Source organism: Leishmania major, chromosome 30 (genome assembly GCF_000002725.2).
Source record: "Leishmania major strain Friedlin complete genome, chromosome 30".
Classification (NCBI taxonomy): Eukaryota; Euglenozoa; class Kinetoplastea; order Trypanosomatida; family Trypanosomatidae; genus Leishmania; species Leishmania major.
In genome coordinates, this window is record NC_007271.2 from 749,875 (window position 1) to 767,608 (window position 17,734).

A 17,734-nucleotide genomic window follows, 5' to 3' on the forward strand; every position below is an offset into this window, starting at 1 on the left:
CTGCAACACGTTTGCTTACCGACACTTCGTCTTGCTCTTGCACTTCTTTTGCGCGTGTGTGCGTGTGTGATCGCCAAGGGGGCTTGAATCGAACAGCAATGGCAGCTTCGGGGCTCAACCACGCGGCACCCCGCCGACGGCCTGGGTCGTGTCCGCCCTCCACGCAGCAGCTCCACTGCAACGAGACGCTGTACGCGACTCACAGACATGTGCCATCTCCGTACTATTCCTTCGACCCGGATGCACTTCTGGCGAAGTCCATCCAGCAGCAACTCGAGCGCCTGTACAGAGGTCCAAGCGTCGACGCTAGTCCGCGCCAACACCTGAGCAGTGCGTCGCAGCCACACCGCGGCAGATCGACGAACGGCAAGCATCATGGAAGCTGTAGTCGACTGCGGCTGAGCCTGGCACAGGCCATTCCCGGTGCGAAGCAGGACGAGTCCTCTTTCTCTCTCTCACGGCGGACAACGCCTTGCTCAAAGGGCCTCGTGGCGTCGCTGTCTTCTCCCCAGTCGCAGCGTCCGCACGGAGTAACAGCGGCGGCAATGTCGCTCCTGACTTCAACTCTTCCTGCGCCGTCGCAGCCCTCCGCATGTTGTAGGCAGCGCCGCAAAGAGGAGCTCATCGAAAGCGAGCTGGAGCCGGTGCCGAACCTCATCGGACTCGGCGACTACTTTATGAAGCGCCCTCATTTCGTCTACCGACCGCGCTCCACAGGTGGCGGCGAGGCAAGCACATCCACTGAAGACCTTTACAACGGTGGGCATGATCTCGACGGCACCAGTTGTCACTCCCGCACCCGAGGGACACCGCAGTTGCCGCGATCGTTCAGTTCGACGACGCCAGTTCTCCTACACAGATCCAGTATTCGCGGCCCTACACTTCCGCTCGGTGTTCCTCCGAGCTCCGCCGTGCGCAGGCGTGCGGCAGGATTTTCCGGCCAGTCAAAGCCGTCCCAGCGCACTGACACTGGTGCACCAGCGGCGGACCACAATCGTGGGGTGAACGGCGCGCCGTCGTCTCCTGGCGAGGCAGCGGGTGGCGTACACGCAGGGGAGCCATCATCAAGCAGCAGACACAGCGCGTCCACCTTCTCCCTAGACAGCGAGGATGTTTTCTTCGACGAGGATCCGCTCGCAGCGCAGCTGCTGCACGGACCAGAGGCTGCAAAGTGTCCTGCAACAATGCATACACCCGCCTCCGAACAGGCAGCACGAGAGCATGAAAGGGTCGACGACCAGGCGGCGTCTGGCACGCGAGCTGCGCCGGCGCTGGAGCCGCTCGTCGTGGAGAGTCTCTCGTCTTCCGCTGCGCAGCATGCACTGGTGCCGCGCGCACCCGAGACCCCATCCGACCCTGTGGCTTCCTTCAGCTCGTTTCCCACAGATCCGACATCATCCGCCGCTGCCGGGCAGTCTGCCGCACCAGCGACGCTACAGCCACCTTCAAGGAGTACACTCTTTCTCCGCCAGCGATCGCCCAGTCCCTGGGACCGCCGCCGCACCATTGACAACTTGCTTCACAAGCTGCTGCGTCTTCGTGTCCAGTATGAGCGCGCGAGGCATCAGGGGCATGGCCCGTGCGGTGTGTGCGACAAGAATTTCAGGGAACAGCCACTGTATGCGCGTAGCAGGGGTGCTGCGGCACAAGGCGAACGCTTCTCGTCCCCCGCTATCTTTGCTGCGACGGTGCGCCCGCACAGTCGCCGTGGCTGCACCCAGCAGCAGCGACAGCAGTCGCATGCTCGACCAGCTTCGCGCGCTTCGCAGCGCAGCGGCCTTTGCAGCGGCTGCGGGCACTGCGCACCCCACATTCGCAGCGCTCTCGACGTCTGTAGCGCGGATCAAGATGTTAGCCTCCCTCTTTTCCGCGGCTACCGTCGCTGCGAGTGCTGCGAGGTCTTATTACCGCATAACGCAGCTGTGCCCATGCCGCCGACTGTACCACGGGATGGCGCCTCATTGGCACCGCGTCAGGGTCGTCGGCGGCCATCATCGGCGACTCCGCCAGCCGCGCCACCGCGCCAGCGCTCGTCACGCATGCCCGATCCATTCGCGGCACCTCGGCCGACCCCATCCTACTGGAGACCGTACCACAGCGAAACAGCTTCACACCGCTGGCCCTCAGCGCGCCGTAGTGAAGGAGGAGACAGTTGTCGTGGAGACGTGAGGGACGAAGCGAGAGCACAGAGGGAGCTTGATCTGAACGCGGACGATTACTCGTTTCTCATCAAGCTCGTGCGCGGCATAGGGAAGGATATCCGTGCGGAGCAGAAGGGATCGGAAGCGTCAACCGCAGAAGATACGGCATGCCGCGCCACCTCCGGCGCAACCGACCGCGGCGTCGAGGCCTTGCTGCGAGCATTGCGGGAGGAGGCGCGCATGTACGACGCGACCTACGCGGAGCTGCTGCGCGTGCTTCATGGAAGTGGCCAGAGCCGAGTCTCTGGGTCATCCGCCGCTTCTGCGTCGGAGCTGACAAGCACAGCTGTAGTCTTTCCGTACAACATCCCGCACTCCCCGTTTGTGGCCCCGCCGCGTCATGCCGCAGAACGCTGCGATGCGGCAGTGGCGACGATGGCATCGCCACCTTCGCCGCCAGAGATGAACGTGGAGAACCACCACGCACGCGGTGGAATACGTGGTACACCTCTGCAAGCATTCGAGGAGACGTTGCCGTCGGCTCCTGCCGCTATCCTCGAACCTCTTCACGCCGGAGAGGGAGTTCCCTGCTCGCAACGCTTCTCGTCAATCTCGAGCAACAAGCTGAGCAGCGACAGCTGCGCCAGCGGTCTCGCTGCACCTGCTGTGACTCCGCAGGGGGAGACTGACGCGTCTGCGCCTGGGCCCGTAACCGAGCTCCACCCTACCACCGCCACGACTCCTGCGGCTTTGGACGCCGTCTTTGACAATCTCGTGCACGAATCCGTTCAGCAGAGTCAGCTGCGCCTTATCGACGAGCTGGAGGGGGCTCTGCGCGCGCGTCTCGGAAAGGATGAGGAGGACGCGCGGTGGGAGGTGTGTCGGAGGGGGGTGGACGAGGAGGAACTGCAGCGGCGCCGGGTGCTCGCGTTGGACGAAGCGGTGAAGGGGGCAGATCTTGTGCGGCAGTGGCGCTACCTGCGTGCCCGCATTTTCGTCGCTGAAACGGCGCTGAACGAGTGGACGGCGACACTGAAGACAGAGGAGCACGCGCACGAGCGCTTAACAGAGAACGCGGGCCTCGCGGCGGCTGCGGAGGGCCCACAAAGAGGCATTCACGAGCTCTGTATTCTGGAGGAGTCTGATCGTTGTGCCAACGTGTGGGCAGAGCTGCTTATACGCCAGACGCTGCAGGTGAGCTTGTGCAGCGACGCCGAGGAGTGCGCCAGGGTCGAGATTGAGTTTGAAGAGCAGTTGAAGCGGACTAAGTGGATACAGATATTTATCGTGTGTTGCTTGGCGCAGACTCGTGCAGCAAGGGACGCAACGCCGATAAAAGTGGACAGGACTGAGTGGGGCGGCGGCAACATCGGGGACATGTCGTCCACGCCACCGTTAACGGGGGAACAGCTCTCAGCCCCAACAGAGGATGCGCCGACGAAGACCTCTGTGGCCGGCGACGCCCCTGAGTGCGTGGCGGCGCCTCCACTGGACACTGGCCTGTCCGTCGAGAAGGATGCTGTCGAGGCTGCTGCACCGCCGGCTGAAGACGAGTCTGTGGCTGATGAGCACGCTCGCGGCAAGGACGGCAGACATCTGCGACCGTTTCCTGCCTTCAGCGTCAACAGCAACGTACCCGGGATCATCCCGCCGAGGTCGAAGTCGCCGTCCATCTGCGCATCTTCAGCGTCTCTGGTGCTACTCGGCAACGGTGCCGGTGTTCCGACCGAGCTTCATGAAGGGGATGAAGAGCAGCAACGGCAGAGCGTCGCAGGGCATAGTGGTGCGGTGCTGACGGTGCCTGAGCATGTGAGTGGCATACCAATATGTATGGAAGGCGAGCTAGAGAGCGACAACTCCAGTGAGGCCATTGCCTCACGCGCAGACGTGGCGTCGTTGCCGATGGAGACGTCATCGCCGGCAGCCAAAGGCAGGGCGGCTGATGCCATGTCGGATGTGCAGCGCCATTCCGCGGCATCGCCGATGCTTTCTGCCTCTGAGCCGAAGAGCACCCATAATGTGCAGAAGCCTGCGATGACGCCACCGGAGAATGGCGAGCTGTCGCCGTCGGCGAACACACCAAGTGCCTCAGAGGTGGAGAACGGGCCTGCGACCCCTCTCGAAGAGAGGGCGGAAGTCGAGTTAGCGGCTGCGGTTGAGAATGCGGCGGGGGGCACGTTCGTCAGCGAGGGCGAGGCCACGGAGGAGCTGACAGTCCTGCAAAGCACCGCGACCATCACAGGAGCCCTGGACGCCACGCAGCGGCTCTCTGCCACACTCTGCAGTGCAGCCGGCGCTGCAGTCACGGAGACTTCCCTCTTGTCGAACCCCTTAAGAGAGCGCGCTAGTCCAAGGACGCCTCTGGAGGCCTGCGCCAACGGAGCGAGCGCACCGGCGCGGACCGCGTGTGCAAGTCAAGAGCAGGGCCTCAGCACCCCGCGGATGCCACAGTAGAGTGTGTGCAGCAGAGGAGCCTCACCACTAGTGCGGCGGACACTCAGGAAACTGTGGCACTGACTGCTGCATCGTCAGCGCGTCTGGCGAAGAAGTGAGGCGCGCATCCTGCGGAGCACCGCCGTGGAGGTTTGGTGGCCGCCATCGAGCTGGATGAGGATGGCGAACTCGTGGAAGGCAAGGTGAGCCAGGGGCTCATTGTACCTACTTTCCATGCTGCGACTACTGCTGCCGGCATGGTGAGGTTTCAGGAGAAATATTCGGCTGACGAGCCGCACTCGAAGGTGCATCCGCAGGACGCTCTGCGCCAGCTAGCGGAAGTGCAAAGATGAAGCACATCGAACGACAGCCCTCGATCGATGTGCATGCAGCCTACGGAAAGGTCCAAGGGGAGGGGGAAGAGCTGCAAGCGCCGTTCATGATGGAGGGCGAGGCGGACGGTGCTTTGCAGCGGTTGCCGCCTCCGCAGCTCAGCGTGGGCAACGCAGCCGATGCTGAAATCCGGCAGCCAATACAGCAGTCACACAGCAGGGTAGCGAGTGCCGAGGACTCACATGCGTCCACACCTGCTTCTGCGCATCTACAGCAAACCAGTGCGCAGACCGAGAGGTCCGTTTCGATGCTCGGCGAAGATCACGTGACCAATTTCGTCGAAATCCCAACGGACAACCGGCACTTCACGAGCCTTCTCGCTACCCAAAGCGAGAGCGACTCTCCGAATGTGGTGCATGCGGAGGCCAACCTCGAGGTGGAAGAGGACGAGGGCGATGGACGGGTGGATTCCGGCGCATTTGGGACACAGAAACTGCGTAAGTATGTGGTGTCGTCGCCGGCGCTGCATCACTGTTCCATGACGGCGATCTTTTTATCCGCCCTCAGTACACACCTGCTAGAGCCCACCATCGAGGAGGATGGGAAGGCGCCGGATGTCGACGGCGTCAGGGACGACCACAGCCGTGCAAGGGATGAAGATGCATCATATGAGCACGGAGGTGACAGGGATGTGGTGGAGGAGGGAGCTCCGCGGAAGCGTGTCGAGGGGGGGGGAGGCAGCGCGAAGACGCCACGGATGTTCTGCTCTTGGACGGTGTGCACCCACCCCAATGCCGAGGTGGGCCACGCCGGAGACGGGGTGAGTGAGGAGCTGTTGTGTTCTGTTGTGCACACAGCGCGTTTTACCGACACCGACTGTGGCGGCACCGACAGTGGGCGCGACGATGAAGCCAGCGCCTCATCTGAAGGCAGGTTGCACCGCAGCCTTGCGTCGCCATGCACGGAGTGCGAGAGCAGCGCGCAGACCAGCTCGAGTACCACAGGCAAGGGGCAGCTGAAATACGACAGGAGCCTCGACAGCGACGTTCTCAAGCCTGTGGCGCGTGGACTGCGGCAGCACAGTGCCAGGAGGAAAACAGTGCGGCTGCGAGGCTGTACAAGGAAAGGGCGGAGGAGGAGCACCAGCAGCCGGGACCCCGCATTCCTGAGTTTGTGCGGAGTGTCTTGGATCACCAGCTGCAGCAGCGGAACGTCAATGCCAAGACAGCCGGGGAGCCCCCCGGCACCACGGGGACCCCTTGCGGAGGTGCCGCGGCGGCGAGCGCTACGCGGACTGCTCCCGGGAAGCCAGTAGCAGAGGCGGCTTCTGCGACGACGGACGCGTCTCCTGGAGCAAAGAGGACTCGCAGTCCAACAGCGTCCCTCTCACGAGAGAACTTGACTCCATGCAGCACGGGTCCTTGATTCCGCAGCGCTTGCCACTGCCCTGCGAGGAGGCCACACGACCGCCCCATGTGCAGAAATGAGTGCCGGAACGGACGGCCAGGCCAGCGTCGGGACCACAGGCTTCTGCGTCTTCTGAGCGTCTTTGCTGCTTTGAAAGAGATGAGTGGGAGCTGCAGCGGCGGTGCCTCGTATCATTTTAGTGGACTGCCCGTTCGAGTTTCATCTCCGCATCCGAAAGCGCTTCAGCGTGGCGGCGGTGGCGGCTCCCGCGACCCGCTTCTCTTGACAGACACGCGCAACGAGGAACGCAGCCTACAGATAACACCTGACCTGAACGCTACACGGTAAGCACGGACATTCCGGAGCCCCTGCTCCCCAGCCACGAGCTCAGCCGAGCGCCGCTCCGTGGCAGTGTCCCAGTGCATCTTGCAGACTCCTCAACGGGAGGAGGCGCAGTCGAACGTGTGAAGGCCAGGCTGTCGCGGGTGTCGCCTTTTGGGGCGGATCGGTGAAGAAGGAGGTGTGTGTGTGTGTGTGTGGTGTGTATCCGTCTCAACCAGCACTCTTCCTCCCTCTTCTGAGCGCCACGTCGGGCTCTCCTACAACTCGACCTGACGCCGCAACGTAGCATGCGACAGCGCTGACATCCATGCACATTGCCGTCTTACGTGTGCGTGTCTGTCTGCCTCACCTTTGTGCGAGATCTGCCATTCATCCGTCAGACACATGAGCACCATTTTCACTGCCTTCAAGACGCGCACCGACCCCGCCCGGCCCCCGCCCGCCCCGCTTTGTTGTCTCGCCTTCTCCTTGGCGCATATAGTCTCTGCACCTCCTCCCTCTTTTGGGCGACACACGCCCTTCAGGGGAGAGTGGCAGGGGTCCGCACAATCCACTTCCACAATGGTGACCCGAAAAAGGGAGAAACAAGAGAGACGGTTGTGGCACCCATTCTCTGTCTGCGTGTCTGTGTGTTGCACCCTGCACAGTCTATCTTTCCACTGGTTCCTCCCTCTGCTGTGCTGGCGCTTGATGCTGGCTGTGGTGTCTTGCTTCGTCGACCGCTGTCACTGTTCTCTTCGACTTTGTCTTTGGGTGCTCTCTTGTGACTCTCTCTAGATCGCAGCGTGTCCCAACTCCCTTCGCACAAGCAGACGCCTAGACAGAAGAGCGGGAGGCACGGTGGACATACGTATAGGCTCACACACACGGCTGCCTCCCTTGCTGGGGGCATTACGAAAATCTCGTCACCTACTGCTGTCCCAGCCACCTTCCCTCCCCTAGATACGCACGTGCGTGCGTGCGCCGTTCTCTCGACCCCCTTCCTCACCATGCGCAACAAGACGTGGCTGGACAGGCAGAGCATTGGCACGCTTCTCCTTTACGGAGGGCTCGCGCGGGTTGTGCTGCTGATTTACGCCGCCTTCCACGACTACTACTTTCGAGTCAAGTACACGGATATCGACTACATGATTGTGGTCGATGGCGCCAGGGAACTGCTACACGGCGGAACGCCATTTGATCGCACAACGTACCGCTACACGCCGCTTCTGGCCGTCCTGGTGATACCCGCCGTGCTGATCGCCAACCCGCTTGGGAAGGTCGTCTTTGCCCTGAGCGACCTGGGCGCAGCCTACTATTGCTTTCACATGCTCCTGCGCTTTTCGACGGAGCGGAGCGCCAAGTGGATGGTGGTTATCTTGATCCTCTTCAACCCCGTCGTGCTGAACGTGTCGACGCGTGGAAACAGCGACATGCTCATCTCGTGCATGAGTATGGGTGTGTTGGCGAAGTTTGCGGAGGGTCGCTACTTCACCGCAGCGTCGATCCTCGGCTTCGCCGTGCACTTTAAAATCTATCCCATCATCTACGCGCTTCCGTTGGTGCTCGGCGTGTGGGAGCGCGCGAAGCAAGAACGCTTTTTCGGTCGTCTTGCCCACACCGCCTCCGTCGTGGTCGGATGTGGCCTCTGCTTCACGGTCGCCTTCGCTGTTCCGACGTATGTGTGCTACCTGGTCTACGGCCAACAGTATCTCGACGAGGGCTTCATCTACCATATCCATCGGGAGGACCACCGGCACAACTTCTCCCCGTACTGGCTGCTCATGTATCTCAACATGGGCCGCCGCGACCTTGGCGTCGGCGTCGACTACTCCGCCGGACTGTTTGCGTTTCTGCCGCAGTTTGCAGTGCTGTGCTACGCTTCGTGGAAGCTTCGCAAGAACATTGCCCACGCCTGCTGCGTTGAGACGATTCTCTTCGTCGCCTTCAACAAGGTCTGCACCGTGCAGTACTTCGTGTGGTTCCTCCCGTTCCTAGCGTTCGTCTTCTGCGAGCCGGCGCAGCCAAAATGGCTGACGGGTGTCACTAATGCCCCCAAGTCGGAGCGGCCGTCGATGCTTTCGGCTGTTGCGGCCATCCTCATGTGGAGCCTCATGATTCCGCTGTGGGTGTGGACAGCATACGGACTCGAGTTCGAGGGACGGAACCACTACGGCCGCCTCTGGATCGTGTCGTGTGTCTTCTACCTTGCCACAGTGAGCCTCGCCGCGTGGCTGGGGCGGCTGTGCTATCGGAGTCGCATAACGGTCTCCATCAAGGACCACCGCCCGGCGTCCAAACGGGCGTAATTCCTCATCAGCGCCGCGTGCCTCTGCCGTGTGCGGGTCTCTCTGAAACTGGGCTGGTGTTTCGAGGCTGAGGAAGGCCATGCAGAGCAAGGCACCGAGCCAGCCCGTATCCCTAACGCCATGGTGTTGCTGACTGCAGGCGGCGCATTAGCAGGGATACGGTGGCTTTCCGCTCTTGTCCTTTCTCTCGTTTCTCTTTTCGTGTTGACTGCGTGTGTTGGTGGCGACGTGCACGTGCCGACTTTTTACATGGGGAATAGAGCCTAGGAAAGCCGAAAGGAAACCGTATGGAGAGAGCACCAACGTGCGTGCGAGTCGCTGGTGCCGGGTTCGTTGTGGCACCGTTGTCTCTCTCCGCTTTCTCTCCTCGACACGTTCGTTTTTTTTTTTTTCGTTGTTGGCTGCGGCGCTGTGTGAGGCAGACGTACGCGGATGTTCCGCACGATACAGGAATCCTTTTGCAGAAGCGGGTACCTGCACTCACGTGTGCAGCTGCAGTCCCCTGTCACGCTCTAATACGGGAAAGGCCGACGGCGTCTCGTTCTTGTGAAACGTCTTTTTGCATTATTGGACTAACGAATGGCGCTGACGACGAAAGGAGGCCACTGGCCAGTAGGGGGGTTCACTGTTCACATTGCCTCGCCTGCTTCCACACGGCACGCTCGTGCTGCCATTGGCACCCGTCGGAGATGGAATAACAATCCTTTCGGACTCTTCAACTGTCGGCTGTGTTACCGTCGTTCTTTCTCCACGCGCTCTTCCTCTGATATAGACACGTATATATATACATATATATATATAGATCCACCTCAGGACGAAGACACTTCCTTTTGTGCACCCCATCTACGCTAGTACACGCGCTTCCAACCCCTTTTGGCGACTCCTTATTTATTCTGCTTAGTTCTTCCGGTACTCGATGAAAAGTACGAGAGGTCAATGCTGGGTGGCCTCCTCTTTGTTGGAAGCATATGGCGCCTGAGCTGAAAACGTCACTCTCCATCAAGCATCCCCCCCCCCCCCCCACACACGCACAGGCACAAAAACGGCGTCGTACTTTTTCTTCACAGCCGTCTCTGCTTTTCGTTTTGCCATTGACTTTTTACTGATGCCGGGAGGACACACATTCCTCAGTGGACGGTATCCTCAGGGTCCAGTGGTGCCCTGTCTCTGCGGAGGAGAAGTCGAGCCGCCTCCCTCGCCCCCTATATATCCGCTGCCGGTCCCAAGCCACGTCTGGTGCTGACAGGGCCCAAGTGCCGACGACGTAGGGAGGCCGGAGCGATGCATTGCTGCTGCTGCGGGCGGTAAGGGCGTGGGTGCCGTTGCGTCAGGGCAACCTGAGGGGCGCGTGGGGTGGGTGGCGTTTGAGGCCGGGGCCGTGCTCGCACATGACTGCGTCGCCGCCTTGCGGTGCTTTGCGTGTGTCTAGCGCTGCTTTGGACCAGGCGCATGGGGCCCTGTGGCAGTGCCGGTGGACAGGAGGTAGCATGGCTTGTTGGACTTGTAGTTTGGCAAACAGTGGACGCATTGACGAGCGAAAGGCAAAAAAAAAGGATTTCGCGCTGAGTAATCGTTCTTTCCCTCCGCTCATCGCCTCGTCTGTCTTCACTGCAACTTCGATCAGGGACACCCTCAACAAATGGATCCGCAGCACCATCAGGAGTCAGAGAGGTCGGTGGGGGCGGGGCGGGGTCCACGGCCTCGCTTCTCATCTGACATGCACAAGGGCAGCATGATGTGGATCCCCAAGCTGGCCAGCCAACGTCGACCCCGCGGTTGTCATTCTGCAGTTTTCATTTGAGACTTCGAAAGAGTTGCGAGACCTGCCTCGTGCTGTGTGCGTGTGTGTGTGTGTGTGTGACCGCGTGCGTGGATGAGTCCAGCGGAGCCGCGACCGCACACGCGAACCCACCATACTGGCGTCTCCATGCTATCCATAGCACAAGGTTCCTTGTCAACATCGCCCTGGATGCGCATCTCTCATCTCTCCTCCGATAGTGTGCGTGGCACCCGTTCTATGTGGTGGGCAAGCGACTCCTCTCCCCGTAAATTCTCTCCCGTCTCTCCGCCCACTGCGGCAACATGCAGAACATCCGCTGGAGCAGGCGGCATACATCAAAAGAAAAAAAACAAAAACAAAACGGCGTCGCGTCTTTTTGGCCTTGATAGGCTGTGTGTCTGTCTCTTCCTCATCTTTGTTTCCCCGTCTGCTTCTGCGCTCGTGTTGAAACAGAAGATGTCTTACTACATTGGCTACTCGCAGCGAGAGATCTACAAAAAACGGTGCAACGAGCTGGGCTGTGCGTGCAACTCCGCAGTGGTGCGGCTGCTCTCTGATGTGCCAGGTGAGGTGACCGGCCTTACCTCACTCGACCTATCCCGCAACTTTCTAGGCAGAAAAGGTATTATTCCACTTTTGGACGTCATCGAGAGCGCGGTGCAGCTGCGCAGTCTCGACCTACGTGACCAGCAGCTCAGCAATGACACTGTGGAGGTGATTTGTGCGCGCCTCCGACGGCACCCCTCCCTGCTGAAGCTGAACCTGTCAAACAACCCCATCACCCTCGCCATCTCCTCAGCGCTGCTCGAGCTGGCGAATCAGAACTCTGTTCTGCAGTACATCTACCTGGAGAACACACTCGTGCGCCCCTCCATGGTGACGGCGATTGAGGTTCAGCTCGAGAAGAACCGGACACTCGCCAGAGCTGCGTCGGCGGTGTCGCAGGTGACTGACGGTAAGTCGCGTCGAATTTTTGTCATCGCTTCTTCAGTCGCCGGGACGTGTGCGGTCGGTTCCAAGCCTGGTAGTCCAAGAGCCGAACAGGCGGTATTGTCCACTCCCGTCGGTAGCGGCAAGTCTGCTGCTGCGATGCTCCTCCGTGATGCTCATGCAGCACTTACCGCAGCGGGTAGCACCGGGTGGCGCCAGCGCATCCCAGCACACGAGCTGCAGCACGTCTTCCGTTCCTACACCCACGCCGTAGCCGACTTTTTGTTCGACGTGAATCCCACGAAAGATGCCTGGGCGTGGTGCGAGGAGCGACACTACGTGTTTGACGACGATCAGTTCAACTCGCACAACGACCATTTGCACAGGACGGCGCGGCACACGTACGGCATCGCGGGCTGGCGGCGCGTTGGAGAGCTCTACCCTGATGCCACGCTCTTTGGGTGGGAGGGTGCGACAGCGCATGCGAACGACACGGCACGGCAGGCTGCACCCAGCATCAACGGCACTGGTGCACAGGACACCTGCGAAGATCCGGTAGAAGACATAATGGGTGCTGAGAGGGCGGCTGCGGGCAATGGCCACCGCCGCAGCGACGCGGCGTATTCGCACGCCGACTCGGTCTTCTGGCAGCTCCCTACAGATGTCCCCGAAGGGTTCACCTGGACCTTCACAGCACTCATGGCGAGCGTGAAGGAGATCCAGTCGCTGCACGCCCTTTTCTGCGCATCCGCTGCAGGGCTTCCAGACGGCGGGACGCGAGTGCAGCGAGGCACTGCTTGCCCGGGCATCTACACCATGCGAATGTTTGTCGAGGGCCAGTGGCGTTACCTTCTCGTGGATGACTTTTTACCGGTGGACAAGTACGGCCGGCTGATCTTCACGAAGCCCTCGATGGACGACAAGGCGTTCTGGCCATGCATCTTCGAGAAGATGCTGGCAAAACTGCACGGTGGCTACCACGTCTTGGACGCGCACTTTGACAAACACCACGTCGGCATCGACAGCCCGAACATGCGCAAGCCCATCGCCTGGCTGTTCCTGGGCAAAGAGAACCTCCAGCGGGCGAACGACGGTGCTGGTGGCGGCGGCGACACTGATTGGGGCACCGTACCAGACGACACGCTCATCTGTGCAGAGGTGGCGAAGAACTGCGGCCGTGTCATGTCACGCCTCACGAGGGGCATCTACGAAAGCTATCAGCTACACCCGGTGGAGCAGGCGTCGACGACGCTGTTCGAGGGACTGCACAAGGTTCTCGGGGTACCTCTGTGCAACGCAGACGCGCGAGAGGGATGCGGCAACCCACCGTGTGATCGACGAACGGCGTCTGTGAAGCGGTCGTTTCTCGACAGTCGCAGCGTTTCCGTGGACTCCCCCGCCGGCGCGTCCGGCGTGTCGTCGTATCTGACTGCCGCTATTGCTTTCAGCAGAGATGCGTCACGGACGTTTGGCGGCATTCACCCACGCTGCGGCTACCAAATTGTGCGCGTGTGCCACGCGGGTGGAGTACGTCTGCTTGAGCTGCGCAATCCTTGGTGCGGCATGGAGAAATGGACGGGCGACTGGGCGGACGATTCGCCACTGTGGAAGAAGCACCTTGAGGTTGCCGGGTTACTGCTGACGGGCGCCCGCAGTGCCAGACGCACGCAGAAGGGCGGCAACAACCTCCTGGAGCTACCCGATTCCGCTTCGACACTGACGAACACGCCACTGAAGCGCTCGCTGCTGACGGCGTTAGGCGAGATGGGAGGGTCACTGGCGGAAGCGTCGTCAACGACGCCTGTGTGCTCCGTGACGAGCCCCTCCGGGCGCGCTGCGGCGACGCGGCCGCACGCGCAAAAGTCCACCTTCTGGATTTCCTACACGGACTTCCTGCAGAACTTTGAGTGGGTGCACACGTGTTGCGTCTTTGGTGACGAGATTTACCGGCAGGACGTGCACGGCGCGTGGACACGCGATTCGGCCGGCGGCAACGCACGTGAGCCTTCGTGGTACAGGAACCCGCACTATAGGCTCTCCTTCCCCTACCGGACGACGGTTCATGTGCAGCTGACACGGCGCGACCCGCGTCTTCGTAGGACCCGCGGCGCCGTACGCGGGCAGGAGGCCGGCGTTGGTGGTATCGGCTTGCAGCTTCTGCGTGACACGCACTACCCACTGCACTGTCCTACGATGAGTCGAAGACAGGCGGAAACTAGCACAGCTGCTTCCTTGCCCATGAGCTCCGTGGAGGACATCGTCACCGGCAATCAAGAGGATGATGGCAGCATAAAGGAGGCACTGGGTAGCAGGGACCTCGGCGCCAGCGACCGTGGCTGCGGCTGCGCGTTTTCCTCTGTTCTCTCCTCTGAGGAGCGCCAACGTAGCGATTGCTTGTCGCTGGGAATCCTGCTCGACGCCGGCGCGCAGTACTGGATTGTGCCGACCACATACACGCCGAGGGTGCTGGACGAGTTCGACCTCGTCGTCACCTCGACCTCACCGTTTATATTGCAAGAGGCACAGGAGTCACAGTATTGGGATCAGCGAACGGTACCGTCAGAGTTGCTCTGCTGCGCTTCCGCTAGCGCACAAGAGGTGGAGCGGAACGAGGGTGAGGTGGCCATCGTTTTCGACTCGCAGTCCCGCGTCTCGAGAGATGCGAACCTTCTGCTCGAAAAACAAACGCAAAGAAGCAGCAGGCGCCTTGTGCGCAACTCCATCAGTCATTTCATGGAGACAAAGCTGACCACGGTATCTAGCGCGACGTGTCGCGTCGTCGTCGCTGCGACAATGCACCTCGCGGCGGCGGGTGAGGACGTGATAAACTTTGGTGTCGACGAGGCGTACAAGCAGCGTTCGGTGCCGGCGGAGGACATGTACGGTACACCGACTCTGCAACTCGCAATCGTGCCGGGCGAGGTTGACGGTGAAGGCCGCCCCTCCCGCATCGTCGGCGAAATCGATCCTCACGCTGCGCACACGTACGTGTTCGACCGTCACACCGTCCTTGAGACGACCATTACGCCTGTTCCTCACAGTAGTGTCGAGTACTACACTGTCATATGCTCCATTCACCCGGCAGGGACACGTGTGCACGTGGATTACCGGGTATGGTGCGCCGCGCCGCTGCTCGAGGTGATGAGTGTGCCGGCGTGGTCAGAGCAGGAGGTGGCGCTGTGCTGGGATCACGAGAAGGGCAGTGGCAACTACTACGAAGGCACCGGACACCCGCAGGTGGAGCTGTCAAAATTGCGGCCGTTTCAGCGATTCGCCATATCGCTGCGGATGGTTGACTACGACACCATCGAGCCAGCTATCATGTTCTCTGTAATCTGCAACGATCGACAGCGAGGGGAGCCGGTGGAGGGGCGGCTGGGGAACCAAGCCATGCTTTCGCAATCCGCGTACGTCAACGGCACCTATGTGCAGGCCAGCTTCGACCTCGATGAGCACCCGCCAGAGTCGCTGATCATTGTCTCATGCCTGCAGCCGACCGGCTCAAAAGGGAGGTGTGTTATGACCATCTCGTCCGATTCGGCAGATTATCGCGTTCACCCGTTGCGCGTGGCTACGGCATACCCACTGTAGTTATCCACTTCACGGTGCCCCGCCACCCTCCCCCTCTTCCCTACACATGGGCGCGCCAAGGGAAGGGGGGAGAGGCAGGTCTCACGCACATGTGCAGACTTCCTTGGCTTACCTTTGAGGTCTGACTACAAGTACAATGAAGGAGGACCTGTCGTGTGCACACCCACATGGGCGCATATGCATGCGCACGCACACACGCGGGGCGTGCAGTCGTGGCCCCCGCACGCTGCTCTCCCTCCGTGCCTGCTTGTGCGTCTGTCTGGTGATTGCTAATTCAGAGGCGGTCGCTTTCCTGTGTTTTGTCTCCTCCTACGCTACCCACAGGTTCTCGACAGCATATTCCAAAAGAACCCGCAATGCGCGTGGGTCGGAGAACCGTATAGGTATTGGCGGGGCGAGAGGGGAAGACATTGAAGCGGAAGCAGTGAGGGGAAGGGGGGCTCAGAGAGAGCGGAGGTAAGTGGCCCGCACACGTATGTCGTTGATTAGCGGCTGCCGTGCTTTGCTGTGTGCGGCGACGTCACCCTCGTTCCTTCTATGCCTATTGTGCTCCGTCACTTTCATGTGGACTTCCTTGACCCATCTCTTCCTGCCTTCCTATTCTTCTCTGTCCGTGCTTTCCACCCTACTTGTCGCCTCCCCCTTCCTTCCTCCCCACCACTCCGGTGCTGCGGTGCGATGCCTGAATGCTGCTTTCTCTCTCTGGTTTCTTTTTTTGGGAATGGGCATGAGGGGAGGGGAGGGGAGGGGGGGGGAGTTGCTTCCTTCCGCTATCTTGGAACCAATGGAATTCTTACCTTCCCTCGCCCTCTTCTCTGTTCATGGGAGTTCAGAGTGTCATGGTACCACTGCCAACAAGGGCGCGGGGAGATTAGATGGCACGTGTGTCTTTTGGGGGCACCCTTTCTTTCTTGCTTGAACCATTCATGTATGCCTTCTCTGAGTATCTTCGCTGTCCAACCGCCGTTCCTCCCGCCCCTTCGCACTGGCGCTCTTCGACACGGTAGCGACGCGAACGGCCGAAGAGGTGGGGGTGGGGGCAGCGGCCGATGTGCGTTTTTGTTTCATGCTTTGCTTTCCCTTGGCCTTCTGTTTTGTGTATGTGCGGCTGCCGGAATGTGTGCATCGATTCTCCGCCTGTTGCTCTCCGCCTCCGCTGCGTTATGGTTACACGAACAACCGCAACAAAACCATCGCAAGGCTATTCCGGCAGAAAGAGCGTGCCGTCTTCGCTGTGCTCTTCCGGGACCTCATCACCGTGTACACAGCTAATGGGCGTCCTCGGATGCGTTTCATGGGCAACAATGACTGCTCTCCGCTTCAGCAGATATGCAGCGGCATTGACGATGGGTCGAGCATCACCGCATCAGCTTTTCTGTTCGTAGCTTTTTCCTCGCAGACCACGCTTGTCTCTCTGCCGCTCTCTCCCACGTATCGACAACATCTCCCCTTGTCGTTTTACCTCTCGACCGCGCCGATCAAATCCCCCTCTCCCATGACCAACTCGCCCGTACACTTCGGTGTAGACATTATCCGGCGTTTCCTTCTTGCCTTCTGGCAAAAAGTCGCGGGTCCTTTCTAGATCTCTCCCGGCGTCACGCAACTGCCCACTCGGTTATACGCCGGGTCTTCATTGTTCGCTGTTCCACATATTTTTTTTTCTTCGTTGCTTCCTTCACATGACGACCACTATCAAGGATGATGCAAGCCTGCCCAGCATTGACGACATCCCCGCCCCCTCGGTGTGGTTGAAGAGCCTATGCCGCAGACTGGCTGCCGTTGGCATCATCGTGCCCGTCTCACTGCAGCTGTTTCGCAAGTCCGGCACCTACACAGACATCTTCCAATATCATCCCATTTGCATGATGCTGGCCTTTGTCATGGTGCTGCCGGATGTTGTGCGAGACATCAAGCAACTGCGTCAGGCACACCGGCGGTCGCCGCTCAAAGACAGGCTTCCACGTCACGAGATCATCATGCGCCACCAGCTGGCCTCCTTTGTGATGGAGTTGGCGGCGGCTGGCGGCTTTGCTGCGGTGGAGTACACAAAACTAAAGAACCACTATCCGCATCTCGAGTCGTTGCACGGTATCGTGGGCACCCTCTGCGGCCTGACAATAGTCTGCCAGATGGTGCTCGGCTCCATCCTTCGCTATGTGCTGGCGCCAGCGAACCCGAAGCGTCTGATAGTGCGGACAGTGCACAAGTGCGTCAGCGTAACCATCGCCGTCACGGCGATGATGGCGATGGCTGGAGGCTTTCTCGCCACCGAGTACGCGGAGAGGATGATTCCGGCTTCGCTGATCCGGACGGCTATTGTCCTCACGTCTGTTGCCACCACGGTTGCCGGGTTTCTCATGTAGACAGCCGCGAGGCATCGACATGCTCATACAAGGACCACCCACTCAACGACGCCGTCAATGCCGTGTGAACACCTGTGAAGAGAGCGAGCAGGAGAGGGAAGGGAATGGGGGGAGGGGAATAGTGAG

General features: G+C 60.4%; 5 protein-coding genes across 5 annotated transcripts; all 5 read left to right on the forward strand.

Annotated features, from left to right (window-relative positions):
• Positions 1 to 98: 98 nt before the first annotated feature.
• On the forward strand, positions 99 to 4,595 carry LMJF_30_2010 (hypothetical protein; the record flags this gene model as incomplete). The annotated part of the gene is made up of 1 exon (XM_001684753.1): positions 99 to 4,595. The coding sequence occupies one exon, from the start codon at positions 99 to 101 to the stop codon at positions 4,593 to 4,595; it is 4,497 nt and encodes a 1,498-aa protein (XP_001684805.1).
• Positions 4,596 to 4,923: 328 nt separating this feature from the next.
• On the forward strand, positions 4,924 to 6,222 carry LMJF_30_2020 (hypothetical protein; the record flags this gene model as incomplete). The annotated part of the gene is made up of 1 exon (XM_001684754.1): positions 4,924 to 6,222. The coding sequence occupies one exon, from the start codon at positions 4,924 to 4,926 to the stop codon at positions 6,220 to 6,222; it is 1,299 nt and encodes a 432-aa protein (XP_001684806.1).
• Positions 6,223 to 7,645: 1,423 nt separating this feature from the next.
• Positions 7,646 to 8,944, forward strand: GPI14 (putative mannosyltransferase; the record flags this gene model as incomplete). The annotated part of the gene is made up of 1 exon (XM_001684755.1): positions 7,646 to 8,944. One exon carries the CDS (start codon positions 7,646 to 7,648, stop codon positions 8,942 to 8,944), a length of 1,299 nt encoding a protein of 432 aa, XP_001684807.1.
• Positions 8,945 to 11,180: 2,236 nt separating this feature from the next.
• On the forward strand, positions 11,181 to 15,245 carry LMJF_30_2040 (putative calpain-like cysteine peptidase; the record flags this gene model as incomplete). The annotated part of the gene is made up of 1 exon (XM_001684756.1): positions 11,181 to 15,245. The coding sequence occupies one exon, from the start codon at positions 11,181 to 11,183 to the stop codon at positions 15,243 to 15,245; it is 4,065 nt and encodes a 1,354-aa protein (XP_001684808.1).
• Positions 15,246 to 16,924: 1,679 nt separating this feature from the next.
• On the forward strand, positions 16,925 to 17,608 carry LMJF_30_2050 (ferric reductase transmembrane protein-like protein; the record flags this gene model as incomplete). Its single annotated transcript, XM_001684757.1, has 1 exon — positions 16,925 to 17,608. The coding sequence occupies one exon, from the start codon at positions 16,925 to 16,927 to the stop codon at positions 17,606 to 17,608; it is 684 nt and encodes a 227-aa protein (XP_001684809.1).
• Positions 17,609 to 17,734: the final 126 nt, after the last annotated feature.